We start from the raw sequence: 18,427 nt of genomic DNA on the forward strand, positions 1-18,427 counted from the left end.
CTGTTAAAGACTGAGGAAAGCTTGGATGCGCCGATCCATTTTCTTTTAAGAGCACTCCATTGCTGTCAGTTGTTGGACAGCTCATATATTTTGAATAGCAAAGATAGTTGAATTATTTTACAATAGTAGTAAGAGTTTAAGACCTCCCATGTCCCAAAAATCTTTTTTTTTTCTGAGTCCTAAAATCTTGAGTTCTGGCAGATATTTAGCCTTTTCCAGGACTGTCAAGGTGGGTATGCGGTTTCTCAGTTTCAGATGTTGCTCCTTGCATTGTTACATACAACATTTGAAGTTGTACTATGGTGTCCTCTTCCTTTACATGAAGGATGGTAGACAAAGTAAAGTTTTTTCTGTGCCATTGTAGTAACTTTATTGGTGCAAATTGTATTGCAGTGGTTGAGTGTTGCAGAAACAAGTGCTAGTTGGAGACCTGTTTCAGAAGGACTCCTTAGTGGATTGCTGTCATTGTTGAACCCATTTTGCTTTCTTTTTTCCTGGAGGAAGCTTTTATCCTCAGCAGGTGGATATTGAATGCTAAGGCTGTGACCCTCAAACATGGTATTTCACAGCAGTCTAATTTTTCTGTTATACTAAGCTTTTTCCTTTGGGTTTAATTTGTTACAGTTGTGAAGCTCCAGGGCTCTAATTTCAGTTTGATTGACCTTGGCTGCATTTTAAGAATGACAGGAGAATCTTTTCCAGTTTTCTTTAATAGAGCTCTAGTGCCTACTGCGCCTAATCCAGTTGGCAAGTTTTTAAAGGCTTTGTTGTATTTTAACATGTTTTGTCTACTTCATCTTCTCTTATTGAATTTGCAATTTCAGAGCTTGTTTGGGACTGCACCAGCTTCGCAACCAGGAGGTCTTTTTGGATCCACCACCACAAATGCTGCAACTGGATTTGGAACAGGCACAGGACTCTTCGGACAGCCAAACACAGCATTTGGCAGTACTGGCACTCCGGTATGTTTTTGTTGGAGAGTAGACAATGACACTGCTCTGTAGTCTGTTTACTATACTGATTGTGGGTGAAGAAAGCAGACCTAAAGATATTTCTTGAGAATGTCTGACTTAAGTTTTAGCCTGTTCTACTGGTGGGTACGGAAGAAGTGGTTCTGAGCTGGATGCTGAAATTAAGAAATGTGCAGCAAATATATATTCACATGTTGGTTGACTGGATAAATGCTGTTCATCTATTTCATTTTTTTCATCTCTGGCTTTTGTCCTGCACATCAGTGGTTCACTTTTGAAAGGAAATATGAGCCTCAACTTTGACAGTAGAGTTTTTCCTCTGGTATCCCTAGCTTAGCTTGCTTCTGAAATTTCTGTATTGCATGAGCCTCCTTGTCAGTACATATGACATCCTTCAATAGTCTTACTTGGAAGGATACACCCAGTCTGTATGCTTTGAAGTAATTTGCTGTTATTTTTGTAGGCCAGGTTTCAGTCCAAATGTACTTCATTGGAAAGTTTCCACATTCATTGCCTAAGTTTTTACATGTTCCTTTGAGTTTTCAGATTTAAAAAAGATAATTAAACATGACTTAACTGCCATTACCTGCGAGAGGCTGATAAGAATAGTTTTAAGTGCTTCTGTTTCATATAAACCATTTGCATCATGGCATTTATTTTGCTTTGGGTGTTGGCCAGTGCAGGAGACTTGAAAGTGGTCTTTTATGTGGAATCCTGGCTTAGTATCTGATTTCAGGCTAGGAAGGCATTCATTGAAACTTCCCCTCGCTCTCTGTACTAAAGATGATACCCTTTTCTCCTGCTGTCAGCTCTGTTAAGAGGTAAGTGTGAATTCAGTTATCTTGGCTTCTTTGCTCTTAGTTGCCTCCCTCCACCAACAATTTGGAACTCTATTTCAGTTTAACTTTAGTAGAACGTTGATCACAAATTACCAATGCCAATCTTAGCCTGAGGTGAAGTATAGCAATGCAAGTAATTTATACACTGCAGATAGGGCTAATGCAATACAGTGTGTTCAATGAGGTTTGAGTAATGCAGTAATAAAGTAGTTACTCATCTAGTATGAGAATTTTTTTTGCATTATGTAGCTGATTGAAATAAGCCATTACACCAGTCTTTCTTGCAGTGCCCGACGCAGAAGCAGTTCACAAGTGCAGGTTGGCCGACTCCTGCAATTTTCGTTTTCAAGTTTCAGAACCAAAGTCTTCAACTAAAGCCAAGTACCCCATTGGGGAAACTTTTTCTTGCTCCTTACCGATGTCAGTAAAAGTTAATAATTGCATTACTTGTGGAAAGCAAATACCTCAAAGATTTTCATTCGTACTGTATTCCTTGCCTAGGCCCTGACCACGACGTACCTTGCTGTCAGTTTTTTGCTTTATTTAATCAGCACACTATCCATCTGTATATTTTCGCCTCTAAAGATTTCGGTTCTCTGTTTAATTATCCAGAAATGTCCTCAGTTAGCCATCCAACTACCGGGATTCTGAAAAAACGCAAAGATAAAGACCGAGAGAGGCTGCCAAGGTCCAAAACTGCCGACGCTTCTAAGTCATTTGCTAGTTCGCTGGTACTCAGTGAGGTGCTTTTGCAGCCCCTGATACCCGCTACGCCTGATTCGTAGGCCTCTACTGAGACAAATTCGGAGTCCGGTATGTCGTGCGATGCTTCAACTATGGAACCCGCGGATGTCTCTACCTTGAATGGGTCTGGAGCCGCTGTGCAGGCACCGGCTTCTGAGGCTGCATTCAGGCCTATGAACTTGCATATTAAATCAACGCCTCCATTACTTAGGCCTAAATCTCGATCCATGTCTAAAAAAACGATGCCCAGGCCACATGCCCAGGCCTGTATGCCTAAAAAACAAATGAGTTGCTGAAGATCTAATGACTCTAATCAGGGGTAGCCAACCCCCCCCTTCTAAGAGGCCTAGGACTGAAGTTGATTATGAATCTTCTGAGCAAGATTCTGTTTTTTTCCTGACACTTCTGATCTTGATTTGCCCTTATTTATGAGGATTCCGATGCAGTGGACTCTGTTCCCTCTGCTTCCCCTCTTGAGGATTTTTTTTTTTGGGGAAACCCTTGCATGTACTCTAAGGGAGCATTTCCACTGGGAAAGCCAGGATCTTTCAGATTCAAAAAAGAGGCTTAGGGATTTCCTTCTCCTACCTCAGCATAGGATTTTAGCTTTTCCTCCTGTACTAGACATGGTTGATTATGCTTTCTCGGAATCTAGTTTGGCCCTTGATTCCCTGCCTCCTGCTTCCAGAAAATCTGACCTACTGCAGCGTCCCTGAGTCTCAAGTTCCTTTTCAAAAATCCTATTGCAGATCCAGAGACTATTTCTCAGGGGCCCAAGGTCATTAAGGCTTCTACTGCTAAAAATCCTACCCGTTCTGATAGTCTGCAGGGTGCTGGATAGATGGGATAAAGGTTTATATTTCTGCAACCTTGGCCATTAGGGCTTTAAACTGCCAGTTTCATATGTTAAGATATCAACAACATCTTATTGGACTGCTTAAACAGAAAATGACTATTCCTGACTGTGTGGGAAATTTAAGAATTACAGGATTTAATGCATTCTGCTGAACAAGTTGGAAAATGTGGTTCTGATTCATTAGAGGCCTCTTGCAGGGCTGCTGTTACTGGGTCTGTGCTCAGAAGGCATGTTTGGCTTGAGGAGCAATCTTTGCCTGGTCATGTTAAAGCTAAATTGTTGGGTGCACCTTTAAATCAGAACCGCCTGTTTGGCAACAAGGTGGAGGAAGTAAGTTCAGCCTCTTGGATTTAGTAGGCACTGGCCTCTAAGAATTGGTTCTTTCCAGACCCTTCCAGGTCTTCTCAAGCCAAACCCAGACACAGCAAAAACCCCACGTTTCAGTCCCAGGGGATTCGCAGAACTAAGCAGTGGGGGTCTCCACTTCCAAGTCTGGGAATAAGACTCCCCTCATGGTAAACTGTCTCAATGACTTCCTTTTAAAGTTTCCAAGCACTTATCAACTGACTGTCCCTTTGGGGGGAAAGATTGCTCTTCATGCAAAGAATTGGGAACTCATTACCCAGGACAAATGGGCTTTAAATGTAGTGTCTCATGGATACAGATTTCACTTCTACACATTGCCAACACCAAGTGAGTGGCTGGACCTACCCCCAAATCAGTGGGCAGAGGCCCAAAAACAAGTACTTTCTCTCTTAAGCATGGGGGCTATTCATCTGGTACCAGAAGAGGAAAAGTGACAAGGTTTCGACTCGAGACTTTTCCTGGTACCCAGAAAAGACAATTCATGGCATCCTATCCTGAACCTATCTACTCTAAACACCTTTTTGGAGTTTCCAAAATTCACGATGCTGACTCTTCATTTACTTCCTATGCTAAGCAAAAATGCCTGGTTGGCAACAGTAGATTTAAAAGAAGCATTACCTGCACATCCCAATCAGGGAATCTTGCAGGAGATACCTACACTTCAAAGCAGGCTACACATCCCAATCAGGGAATCTTGCAGGAGATACCTACACTTCATTGCAGGCTACACGCACTTATCAGTTCTCTGCACTGCCGTTTGGCCTATCTGCTGCGCCCAGGGTATTCACAAAGTGCCTAGGTCCAGTTATTGCATTTTGCAGGCAAAGAAATATTCAAATAAGTCCATACTTGGACGATTGTCTAATTCAGGCAGAAAGCCAGGATATACTTTTGAATCATCTGGCCTTTGTAAAAAGGGTTCTAACTTGTCTGGGGTACACCATAAACGAAAATAAATCATACCTGGTACCCTGTCAAATTATATTCCTGGGAGCAAGCTTGAATACAACTTCCCAGATGGTTTACCTCATGCCAGAAAAGGAAATTCATTTGACAACATACTTCAAACAAGTGGCCACAAAAGCCCTGCTATCTGCAAGACGAATACTGCAAGCCTTGGGGTTCATGGCCTCCTGCATTTTTCTAATTCCATATGCAAGACTTTATATGAGGAAACTCCTGAAGGGCTGGGTGGGAAGGTGGAGAGTTGGTTAGACCATTTTACTTGCTTCTGATCCTGTAGGTTGCTCTGGAAACACTGAAATATGGTAATGGAGCATCCTAGGTTGGATAGTGTTTCTAGAAGTAATGGTAGAAAGCTTTTGAGAGATCCATGAATACTGAGGATACAAGGGATCCTTTATCCCTATGGTGTCAACATTCTCAAGACCTAGAAAAAATGATTCCTATCATACCTTGCCTACGCCTAGAGTTCCTTTGGTGAACAGAGGCCTGCCACCAAAACAAGGGACTACCTTTCATATCACCCCCTGCCGCCCAAACCCTAATAGACGCATCAGACTATGCATGGGGGGCTCACCTGGCAGGAAAGTGCATTCAGGGCAAATGGAACCCAAGTCAAATGCACCTGCATATCAATTAGAAAGAAATTTTAGCTTTACTGAATGCTCCGACTGCCTTCAAGGACCACATTCTTCCAGGACAACTAATGGTAAAGACTGACAACACCAGTGTTGTGGTACATAAGCAGGGGGGTACACATTCTTACTCCCCCTGCAGACTAGCCATGGCATTGTGGAACACAGCCTTGAGCTACCAAGTGCACCTACAAGCTCAATTCCTGCCATGAAAATTAAATACACTGGCAGACTAAGCAGACATCTCATGGACCCACGAGTGGAAACTGGAACCAAGGATTTTCAACATGTTGACAAGGAAATGGGGGTGCTTTAGATATAGACCTGTTTGCCTCTCCCCAGAACTACCAATTGGGAAATTTTGCACAAGGAATCCCCACAAACAAGCCTGGAAAGTGGATGCTCTGTCCTTCAGCTGGAAAAACCCATCAGTCTGTGCCCCCCCCCCCACCTCTGCTCTCCAAAGTGCTACTAAAAATCAAACGGGACAGATGAAGGATTATTTTGATTGCTCCAGACTGGCCGCGCCAACACTGGTACCCCGTCCTGCGCAGCGTCACGGTCATCGCCATGGCACCTGCCTCAGACTCCTTCCCTGCTGTCTCAGCAGGAGAACCAGATTCTGCACCCTCAGCTTCCCACACTGAACCTTGCAGCCTGGCTAATTACTTAATCTCTCCTTTACCATCCCTTGGAAAACCTGTGGTGGATATCATTTTCGAGCAAAGGAGGCCTAGTACTAGAAAATCTTATGCTGAAAAATGGAAAAGATTCTGTGCCTGGAACCAATCTCAATGGATGAGCAGCACCCATTTTACCTCAGATTTTACAATACTTAACTGAGATGCTTCACAATGGCCTGTCTTTTTCCTCCATTAAAATCCACGCCTCGGCCATTTCAGCTCATTATAACAGAACCTCCCCTCTTCTCTCATCCACTGCTCAAGCAGTTCCTCAGAGGGGCCAGAAATTTGAGACCACCCTGGAGAACCTCCAACCCCAGCCTGGGACCTTAACTTTGTCTTGGAGAAACTCACTTTACCTCCTTTTGAGCCAGCTGCTACTGCAGACATAACATTTCTTTCCTGGAAAACTGCTTTCCTTTTAGCAATCACTTCAGCTAGAAGGGTATCTGAATTACAGACCCTTATGGCAGTGGAGCCTTATCTTTCATGCGGACACCCTGTCCCTTAGAACCAGTCCATCCTTCATGCCCAAGGTGGTATCCAGTGTGGCTCTTAATCAGTCCATTTGCCAGCCTTCTTTCCTAATCCACAGAATAAAGGGGAACGGATACTGCATTCCTTAGATGTGCACAGACAACTTAGATTCTACTTGGGCAGGACTAAACCTCAAAGGAAATCTGAACTGCTGGTGGCATTTGCTGCAGGGGCAGAGGGGAAGGCTATTTAAAAGTAAACCATTTCTAAATGGATAAGCCATTGCATTCATTTCTGCTATAAGCACCATGGAAAACCTATCCCCCAGTGGATCAGACCTCACTCCACCAGAGTTGCATCTACCTCTACAGCCTTTCTCAGAGGCATCCCTACCAGGGACATCCTAGAAGCTGCTACCTGGAGTTCTGTACTTACTTTCACCAAGCATTATCATTTGCCAATTTTCTGTAAATCCAGAGCTGGCTTTGCCACTGCATTTTTGCAGGGCCTTATAACTGGCCCTAATGCTATCTAAATTCCTCCTCCCAACCATAGCTTTGGGAATCTACCCAAATGTAATGACTGCAACAGTGAAACATGAACGTAGTACTGTTGCAGTCCTGTTTACCCTCCCTCCATCCCCCTAACTTCTTTTTTCTATACCTCTACTTTCCTTTACTATGCTTAAGTCTTTTTGGTGTATTTGCTTTTTTGTTGGAGGTATATATTTGTACTTTTATGTTTAATTGCTTCCCATTAGGGGGGCACCTGTCATCTGGGGCAAGAAAAACTGATTTAATGGCATCGGCTACATGTTTTATACCCCTGACAACTTGATGTCATGGAAGAAGGGACAGTAACCGACGCAGGACCCATGACTTTGTTAATCAGGCCGACTGAGGGCTACCTGCAAGCAGATAACCCAAATGTAATGACTGCAACAGTGAATACACTCTAACATTTACATTTATGGTAAGTGTACACAACTGTACTTTTTCAGCTGAGGCCTGGGGAGAAAAGCTCAACATTTTAGATTTGGTTACACATTTATACAATTGGATTACTTGTACAAGACTACACAATTGGAAATTTGAGATCAAGCACTTGAGTTACTTACATAATAGTAAAACATGTCATACTAAACATTTAGTTTTCATACATTCACAATTAGAAGACCGTCTTCATAGAAATAAAAGCATTTGCTTAGCTTGTACTTTGACTCCAATCTGTCATAATAATCAGAATGCTTAGACCTTGGTAAGGACTGGTAGAATGGCAGAGGCTAGAAGGTACATAGTTGGTAGTTGATGGCTTGGCTTCTAAGCTGTTAACAACATTATTAGTAGATTAGTTTTATGTGACGGGAGGATAGTGTATTATGAGGAGGTAATATAGTGGGCTAGAGGGGAGGTTAGCCTTTTAGGCATGTGCATAACCATGATTCGTTTAACTGTTGCTTTTCAGAAGCTTTAAAGAGAGGGGCTAGGAGTTAGCATAGTGTGTGGTGGGAGTGGGTTCCATAATTTTGACAGTATGAGTACAGAGATTTTCCTGAGTTTTTGTAAGGTTTGTAGGTTGAGTAGGTTTTTGTCATCTGATTTGAGTGGTCTGCTAGGTATGTATTTGATTAGGTTTACTAGGGTAGGACAGGTAGTGGGTTTATAGATTAGGTTATGTATTGTAGTTAGGTGTGTTTGTTGGTTTGATAGTTCAAGGCAGTTTAATTCTTGTAGTACACAGTGATGTGTACTGTAATTTGTTGCAAACTTTGCTACTTTATTGTAACACTGTTCCATTTTAGTTTTGGAGGAGCTTTACAGATTAGTTAGTATACAGGAACCGTAGAATAAGGAGGGGAGCAGGTTAGTTTTTGCCAGGGTGGTATTGGAGTGTCAAAGAATTTTTGTTTCCGTAAAGGAGTCCTAGTTTTTTGTTTTGTTGGATATGAAGGTTAAAGTTGTTTGCTATCGATGACTCTTAGCAGTTTAGTTTCTTGAACATTTTCTGAGAGTTTTGTCAGTTGCAAGGATGTTAAATTGGTCTGGGTTGAGAATGGTATTTTTAGGGTGAAAGAATGAGTTTGGCATTTTGAGATTTAGGAAAAGTTTATTTATTTTACATTTGTTGACCGGGATAGTCCGACTGGATACGTGTCCATTTACAGCGGAGGCCCGGGGAGAAAAGCTCCAACATAGTCAGAGACAGTCACATATTAGTGTTTAAGATAGAAAAGACTAAAAAGCAATTTACATACTACATACTACACATACTACCTTGCTCTAACAGACAACTTACGACAGTTCAGTATACAGATCTTTAAAAACATGCTAGTGAATTTATTAAGACAGATTATAGATTATAGTTTGGCTAATGTACAATGAATGTGCTTTTTGATTACATATCCCCACTCTAGGTTGTCCTTTTGGGTTTAGATTTACTTTAGTAGTATGGCCTTGGTTTAACGAAGAGGAGCTAGTCTGGGTTTGAGCATGGACAAAGCCAATGCGACTTAAAATGGAGTTTTAGACTCTCTTTGAATTGAACTGGGGAAGTAATCAGCATGAGGTTGTTTGGGAGGGAGTTCCATAGCTTTCCAGTGGTGTTGGCGAACAGAGCATCACCGCCTATGTTGTTGGATTTGAGTGTTTGGACAAGGAGTCTGTTTGAGCGAAGGCAGCTTAGATTGGTGTAAGGGATTATTATATTTTTCAGTGCAGGGGTGTTGTCAGGTTGTTTAAGAATTTTAAAAGCTTCTGTGAGTTGGTTCATCTTGAGAAGATTTGGGAGTTCTATCCAGCCAAGTTTTTTCAGGTTAAAGCAGTGGTGTGTTCTATAGGGCAAGCCAGTTACAAATCTGGCAATATGATTATAACAACATGAGAGTTTGTTCAGGTCAGATTTGTTAAGGTTAGTAAGCACGGGCGAGGCATATAGAAGGGTAGAGAAGGTGTGAGCAGGCAGTGGCCACTTTGGCCATAGGGGTTAGGAAGGTCTTTATCCTGTATAAGGACCCAAGTTTCTTGTTTACGGACTTAATGGTTTGGTTGATATGCATATTGAATCTAAGTTTGTTGTCAATGATAACTCCTAGTAGCTTTGTGTAGGAGTCTGGGGAGATGATGGTACCATTATTGGATTGTATAGTAAAATGTGTAGGAGGGGATGGATGTATTTGTTGGGTGGAAGAGAAGTAGTTTGGTTTTGTTTGGTTTTAAGATCAGATGATCTGAGACAGTTTTCGACTGTAGTAAAACTGAGCTGGGTGGCAGCTAGTAGGTTTGGTAGAGTCATCGGAACATATTAGAGTGGTCATCTGCATACTGAATACAGGTGGCTTCGGGGATGACTGTATGGAGGTCATTTATAAAGACTGAGAAAAGAAGAGGTCCTAATATGGAGCCTTGAGGAACTCCTATGGTATTTGTAACAGGTGAGAGAGCTTATTTTGTCACAGAACTGCTTGTCTACCCGAGAGTTAGGCATGAAACCATTTAAGAGCTGTATTGTCTAGGTACAGGGTTTTCAGAGTGTGGAGAAGTAGCTGGTGGTTCACCATGTCAAAGGCTTTCGACAGGTCCAGAAAGAGAGCTGAGGATATTTTTTTGTTATTCCGGTTTTGGTTGATTTTATCGGTAAAAGAGAGGAGGGCGGTGGTCGTGCTGTGATGAGGTCTGAATCCATGTTGAGAGTTGGTCAGTGTTTATTCTGGGTGAGAGAGTGCATAAGTTGTTTGTGAACACACCTTTCCATAATTTTGGCAAGTGGTGACAGTATGGCTATTGGCCTATAGTTCGATAGTTCTGTGGATGAGCTACCTTTATGGAGTGGAATGACATAGGATATTTTCCATATTGAGGGGATTGTGGCCTCTGTTATGGTTCTGTTGATTAGGATCGAGAGAGGGATAGGCTATGGCATCTGCAGCTATTTGCAGATATTCAGCTGGGAGTAGATCTGCAGAAAGGGTAGTTGGTTTTTGCTTCTTCAGTAGGGATCTGATAAAGGATGTAGAGATAGGCTGGTGGTTAAAGGAGGGTAGTGACTTGGGTACAGGATTTTTTAATGTAGAGGAGGGGAGGGTAGTTGGTTGGCTAAGGACTGAATAGTCTCTGTAAAGAAAGTATTGAAGGTATTTGCTACTTCTTCTGGGCTTTTACCACTTAATGTCCCAGGGGTAGGAGTAGAGGATTTACCTGGATGGAGAAGATTATTTAAACCTGCCCAGAACTTCTGGGGGTTGTTTTGATGTTTGTTGCAGATGGCAGAAGTAGTTTTTTTTTGTCGAGGGTGATGGCTTTTTTAGTCTCATTTCTCATTTGTTGGAATTTAATGCGATCTAGGGGTAACTTGGTAGTGCGCCATTTGTCCCATGCCTTCTCTAAGTGTTATTTTGGATTTGGACTCTTAGCCAGGGTGCTATTCGTATTTTAGTTCTGATTGACCGTTTTGGAGCCTGAGAGTCAAGTATGTTAAGAAATGTGTCATTAAAGAGTCACTACCTCATCTAGGGGAAGGTACTTTAGCTTTGACCAGTTACAGGATTTAAGTTCCATTAGAAATTTTGTAGGCTCAAAGTTTTTTTTTCTGACGAGCCTGTACATGGGCAGTCTAGCACTGATGGTTTTGTCTTTCATTATGTATGTGACCAGGTGATCACTAAGATCGTTGGGGAGAGTCCCAGATGTATACTTATGGGGGTGACTATTGGTGAGTATCCAATCAAGAATACTTTCTTTTTGGTTAGAATTTCCTGTTCTGGTGGTGGAGGATATGATGTGTGAGAATCCATGGAGGTTTATAAAGATAGGATTGGAGTGTGAAGAACATTGGTTCCAGTCTGTTAACATCGCCTAGAACAATAGTTTCTTGAGGGTGGTAGTTAGCCATCCAGTTAAGAATGTTCTCCATTGTTACTGAATTGTTCCCAGGATGGATATAGATCTCAATTAGATTTATGCTTTTTTGATTGTTTAGTTGTAGTTTGAGCTAATAATTCAGCATTGGAGGCCTGGGGTGGTTGAATGGGATTAATTATGATGTGTGCTTTTGTACAGGACAGCTTGTTGGACCTCTGAGCTAGAATTCAATTGCTGTAAAAGATTGTTGGGTTTTATTTTGTAGTTCAGCGAGAGTACGAGATGTACAGATTAAGGTAGAGTCATCTGCATACTAAGTTGTTCCTGGGGAAGTGGCAGTGTTTAAATTAGTGAATGTTAAACAGTAGGGGACCTAGGAATGGAGCCTTGGGAGCTCCTGAAGGGTTGGGTGGGAAGGTGGAGAATTGGTTAGACCATTTTACTTGCTTCCGATCCTGTAGGTTGCTCTGGAAACACTGAAATATGGTAATGGAGCATCCTAGGTTGGATAGTGTTTCTAGAAGTAAAGGTAGAAAGCTTTTGAGAGGTCCATGAATACTGAGGATACAAGGTATCCTTTATCCGTGGCCCTGTTAATAGTGTCTGTAGAGGATAAAAGTGCAGTGGATGTGCCATGATCTGGCTGAAAGACATGTTAAGTTTGAGTGGGCAGGTTGTTTTGTAATAGGTACTTTAATTGTTGGTGGATATATCTTTCCATTATTTTAGATAGAGGGGGCTAGTATTGATATTTGGTGAAAATTGGATATTTCAGTGTATTGTCCTCCTTTGGGTGTTTTTTTTTTCCATATTGTAGAGGCTATGGCTTCTTAGAGTGATCTGTTTATAAAGCACTGATGGGGTAAGCAACTGAGTTTGCAGCAAGTTTTAGGTATTGGGGTGGGAGGCTGTCTGCTGATCTGGAGTAGGGTTTTAGCTCAAATAGTAGCTTTATTGTTGAGGTGGGTATAGATTGGAAGGAGAAAGGGTAATTGAGATGTTTGGTTATTTAATTGTAGGCTTAGTCTATTTTGGATGGTGTAGATTTACTGTAGCTAGTGTTTAAATTTAGGCGAGGGTGTCCTAAGTTTTGGTGGTGAGTAGATCTGCTTTGAATTTTATGAAGCATTTTGTTAAATTTCTCTATTTGAGATGGAGGTTAGTCGGTGAAGGGGAGTGTTCCTTTTTTTGCTCCTGGATTGCGGTGGGTAGATGGAGTGCCAGAATTTTTGGGGGTGGTTTGTGTTGTAGCGGAAGGCTATAGTAGTAGGATTTTTTTTTACATTTAACTATGCTTACTCTGTTATGTAGTGTTTTTAAGGCTTGGAGATTTTGTTGAGATCTTTTATTCCATGCAGAGTCTGTTTGAGGTCAGTGCAGTCAGAGGTTATCCGCAGATATTTTGTTTTCTTTACCCTCTTTGTATAGCGCAAGACTATCAAGTATGTTCAGGAAATGTAGTATTGAGGTATTGAATGGCATCGTTTTGAGGTAGAAATTTGTGGTAAGTTAAGTGTTTGTGGGTTGTTTAGATGCATTCCTAACTGATTTTAGGCAATGTTTTTTTTGGAAGGTGGGTGGTAGCCCTAATGGCAAAGGCTTAGAAGATGGTTTAGTGAATCTGAGATGTGAGAGTGTTCAATCTCGCCTTTGTTCTTACATCTGCATCGAGAAGAAGCTCGGGACATCTAATACCCACAATCCCCTCTGCCTTTACCTCAGATCTAGTTTGCCGCTGCTGCATACGCATCGCTGGAGGCTAGCTCGAGGCTTTTACAGATAAGAATTTATGTATTCTGTTTAGATTTTTCAAAAAAACTACTTTAAATCTAGTCTTTTAAGTTAGAGTAAGGTGTGTGAGTGGATTTAGAATTCTCGGTTCCTTAGATTAGTTACCTAGTTTAACTAAAGGGTACAGAGTTTTTCGGGGCCTACTTGGATTACTTTTGACTAAGAAATTGTTGTAGTCTGCTTTCTTAAGAAATTGACTTCTATTACCGGATTTGACTTTTTTCACTGGAATTGACTTTTACTGGACTGGACTGTCTCTTTCTTTTGGTATTATGTCAGAGAAATTAAAATCTGGCTTCAAACGTTGTCAGTGTGGCCAAAAGATGTCTGTCACAGACAACCACAGTTCCTGTGTCTACTGTCTTGGCCCTCTCCACTTACAAGAGGACTGCTCTATTTGTCACTCTTTTAGTGGGAGGGTCATGACAGATAGGCGCAGAAACTGATGGACAGAGGATTGCTGAAACCCTCTTCCAGGAGGCTCTGGATGCTTCAGACCAGGCATCCAAGTGCCAAAGTCATCGATCACCGGTTCCACAGACGTGTTCAACTGTTGGCAGTTTCGAGCCTCGAGTCTTGGAACTTCTAGGCCCTTTCCGACACCGATGTGGACCATGTGGTGCAGAAACTGATGGAGCATACGGCCCTATCTAAGCTTATCTCGGTCTCCTCTCAGTTGATGTCGAGACTTGAAGGCCTGCCACTATCTCCACCTGTTCCTCCGAGACCTGTCCAGTCTTGAAGCTGAACTGATGATTGTGGAGCCCTCGGTGCCAGAACCGTTTTTCTCGGTCGGCACCGTTCACATGACTCCATCCTGTTTGATTCTTCCCATTTCTTCGAACCGAGATACTGTCTACCCAGACAACCACATCAGCATATCCTCCTCTGCACCCACGGCCACGGGCACCAGTGTCTCAGCCACCCCTGGAGGCCCCTGCCCCTCTTCTCGGAGGCTTCTTCGGATGCTCCCCACGAAGAAGTTCTAGGGAAAAGACTGTGTAAGAGGAGACACTTGGATTCTCCACAAGAATCCTTGACATCTGATACTGACTTAGATGAGTCAGAAGGGTCCCCTAAGTCACCTTCAGAGGATGTGTCTTTTTGACATCTTGGAGATCCTAAAACAGAGAGGTGACTGGCAAGCCCTCCCTTCTGAGGATGAGTCAGTTTTGAGGCATTTGGTGCCCGTCTTCCTCCTCCTGGGTCACTCCTTTGATGAGTTAATGGAATTGAACCAGTCCCTAGGAAGCCGAATAAGTACATCACGGCACCACAGGACAAAGCTTACCTCACCAAAGGAGTTCCAGCTCATCTGTCCATCCGCCTAACAAAGATTCTAGGACCATGGACAGATAACTACTTGACTCATTTGGATCTAGTCAGAGTTGGGAGATACCCTCCAGGGTTCTACAGATGCCGCTGTCTCAGAGAAAGTTACATCCATTGTGAACGCTTATGTTCATTTGCGAGTGCCTTCAAGTCTTCCTTTACTAACGCCTCCATTTTTTGGCCCTAAAGTAAAGGAGACCCTTACCTGGTGTGAACAGGAGGGAAAGACTCTGTTTCCACCAAATGTGGTTTCGAAACCCCAAGGATCTTTCCAACACACAGGTGATGCTCTCCCAGAGGCAGAAGATGACAGGGATAACCTCCTGGCAAACCTTTTCAGCACTCCTGAGAGGTTTATACCCTCAGGCCTGGCAAAACCTTTCTTCAGACAATTGGGTACAAAATCCCATTTCTATCCACCCCATTCCAAAGAAAACTCCCAGATGTACCAAGCTACAGAAATTTCAAAGCTGCTAGAAAAAGTCATCCAACCAGTCCCAGCGACCAATTAGGATTTCGAACTTACTCTGGTTCGACTTTTTAGTTCCAAAGAAAACAGGGGACTGGAGGCCAACCTAAGCCATCTCAACACTTGTCAAGAAGGAAAAGTTCGAATGGTCACGCTTCATTCGATCCTTCCATTCTGCTCAATAGATCTGAAGGCATACTACCACATCAAAATGGCCAGGGCGTCCAGGGATCACCAGTCACTACCTGCCCTTTGGTCTGACCACAGCCCCAGAGTCTTCACCAAATGCATGGCAGTGGGCCTCATCTGAGGCGGCTCCTGTCTGCCACCACCAGGGATTACACCCTACAACTTTGTACACACCTTGGCATTTCAGTAAATTTCAAAAATCGTTACAGCCATCACAGCATATCTTATTCATAGGGCGGAATTAGATGTTAGTTCTAAAACTTCCTACAGAAAGAATAGTAGCACTTCAATTCAACATTTCCCTTCTGCGTCCGTCAAGAAAATCCGGCAAAAATTGTTCTGAAAGTCTTGGGTCTCATGGCAGCTTCTCTCATTGCGATACCATTGGGAAGACTGCACATGAGTGCTACAATGGCTTCTGTTTTTTTCAATGGTCATTCCAACAACTTCCACTGACTCACGAAATATTGATAACGAAACATGCAAATCACACCTAATGTGGTGGTTACAGACTTGCAACCTATCCACATCAATGTTCTGGAGTTGAGGGCAGTGTTTTGGCATTGCAACACTTTGCTCCTTCTTCCTCCAGGGACCATTGCAGTTCAGACAGACAACATGTCCGTAGTCTGGTACATAAACAGCAAAGGGAACCAGGTCTTACCAATTATGCAGAGAGGCCGAGGTGGAATACTATTGCCTCACGAGTGGTCCCTCAGTCAGTCAGTTAGCCTTCCTGCTATCTGTTTGCCTCCAATGAACGCCAAATGCAGGAGCTACTTTCCTGATTGCAAAGTTTCTACAGAAAGCCAACAACCGTTTCTCATTGCCCCATTCTGAATTTGGTTCCCCTTTCTATTGCATCACCGCATTCGGGGACCTTGATGCTGGACCCAGAGCCAGATCTACTGACTCATCTAGAATCTCTCCATCTAGCAGCTTGCAGTTCAAGATATTTTAGTAGCAAGCTTCCACTACAAAGACTTACACCAGTAAGTGGAAGCTTTGTCTTTTGGAATCACATCATTTGGACCCTGTTACAGCTCCATTAAACAAGGTTTTAGAGTTCTTGACTGAATTATTTCATGAAGGAGCTTCCCGGCTACTTTAAGAGTGCAGTTAGCTGCCGTTTCTAACTATCATGTAGAAGAATGTAAAGGTTCTTTTCATATCAGACCACCAGTCAGAACTCAGACATCACCGTGGAATTTAAACTTGTTGCTCTAAATTGATTTTTGTCAGTGTCTGAGCGTCAAACATCCTTATTTAATATTTCACTAATCCATCCTTTCTTCCCAAAGTTTGTTCTTCTAGTAATATTAATAAAACACTCTAATAGATTGGAGTGTATGTTGCACAAACTGACGCGCCATAGACAACTCAGATTTTATTTGGATAGGACAAAAGATCACAGGAAATCTGATCAACTATTTGTAGCTTTTGCTGACAGCAGAAAGGGTCTTGCAGTTACAAAACGAACTCTTTCTAAATGGCTAACTGACTGTATCACATATGTTAGACACTATTTTTTATCTCATTACAAAGTGGACAGGGTTTCTAGGGATAGGGCAACCTTTGGTTCCACTGTGCTCCCTTGAGTTCCTCAGGATCATGGAGCTATCCATGTGGAGTGTTCATCTCCACCCTTAGGAAGAACCGGTGCCTGGTCTGGAGTGTTCTCCTTCTGCTGTTGCAGTATTACTGTTACTATCATACTCTGGGTATGTTTGTATATGTACTTTTATGTTTGGTTTGCTTGCAAACTAGATCTGAGCGTTATATCGGGCTCGAACCCATGTGTAATAACCAAGGCGAACATGGAATCGCTATGGTAAGGACATAACTTCTTTTTTGTGCCCAAGGAGGAGAAGTTAGTTGACTGAGATAAAAGGATCCATCCACTCCAAAGTGGAGTGGCTAGTAAAGTCTTTTAATCTTGTTGGGTTTGTAATTACTTTGTAGCCATACAGATTGATACTTGTGATGGGGGAGTTTGCAGTGATGGATTGCCAATTTATCTTCATGTTGCCCAGGATAACTTTCTATTTTAATGTTTTCAGATATCCAGGACAGTATCTTCCAGGAGTGGTACTTTTTCGGGGTGGGATGTAGGCTGTGATGCAGATCTTTTTTAAGGTTTAGGGTAGTTTAGTATCCCAGTGTTATGGAATGTGGGTATACTGTTTGGGTAAGGAGTAATGTTAAGTGTGGAGGGATATAGGAGAGCTATTCCCCCACCTTTTTTTTTGGTCTGTCAAGTCTGTGTATGGCAAAATTGGGGGGGGGGTATAGTTTTGGTATCTTTTATGGTGGGGTGTAATGTCTCTGTTAGGGCTAACATGTCTGGTGTATTTTATGCAGTCCATGCATGCAGATATGTTTTATTGCATATATTTCTTAGGTTTATAGTAATTACATTTAAGCCTTTTGAGTTTGCTTGCATGTTTCGTATGGGGTTTGCGTGTATTTTGCCAGTCTGTAGTAATTTCAGTATTGGGCAAGTGTATAGTGGGTTGTTTTTAGTTTTGACATTTGAATTTAGAGCGATAAGATGGGGTTTGGTGGTTTCAGTTTTGATTTTGGAGTTGTAGGGGAGGGGGGATAATGAAATGGTTGAGTGGAGATATTATAGTGGGTTTGTTTTTGGGGTAGGTTGGTGAAAGAGGTTGCTTTAATGTAGCAGGGTTGTAGCAGTTTGTGTTGTGGCTAAGGTTACGTATACTAGTAATGTGGTTAGAATGGAGGATGAGAGTAACATTTTGAGATTAACATTATAGTGTGTAGGAGGGGGAACTGAAGTTAGATACATTTGTGTGAAAATTTAGCCTATGTAAAGTAAAGGGGTGATGTATTTGAGTTGGAGATTGCACAATTATAGACTGGTGCTGTTTGGCGGGGAAGTAGTATGGTTGAAATTTGATTTGTGGATGAGGGCTCTAAGACTTCAGGTTTGTGTATGGGGGTAGGTGGGGAAAGGTGGGTAGGGGAGCGAGGTGGTCCCTATCGTAGCGAGGGAGAACAGAGCTGGTAGAAACCATGAGGTGGACCAGGTAATATAAGAAAACCTATCAGCCTCCTTGAATATAGGATACCTTGAATTGTTAATTTTATTTTTGTTGCATTAGGTTTTCTGGTAAGAGGGAGAATGTTTAATGCATACTAATTGGAATTATTGGAATCCTAATAGAAAGCAAGTTCTTTGCTTGACTGGGAGCCATTTTACCTTTTTTACGGCTGTACAGTTAGTGTCCATGCT

General features: G+C 42.3%; 1 protein-coding gene across 1 annotated transcript in view; it reads left to right on the forward strand.

Moving 5' to 3' along the window:
- The window catches only part of NUP98 (nucleoporin 98 and 96 precursor), a 1,998,548-nt gene that overhangs the window by 81,441 nt on the left and 1,898,680 nt on the right, over positions 1-18,427 (forward strand). Inside the window, exon 5 of the mRNA XM_044072823.1 lies at positions 825-962. Coding sequence (XP_043928758.1) covers positions 825-962 — 138 coding nt within the window. The remainder of the gene's footprint in view (positions 1-824; positions 963-18,427) is intronic.

The sequence above is a fragment of the Protopterus annectens genome, chromosome 5.part1 (genome assembly GCF_019279795.1).
Source record: "Protopterus annectens isolate FY-2018-M chromosome 5.part1, PAN1.0, whole genome shotgun sequence".
NCBI lineage: Eukaryota > Metazoa > Chordata > Ceratodontiformes > Protopteridae > Protopterus > Protopterus annectens.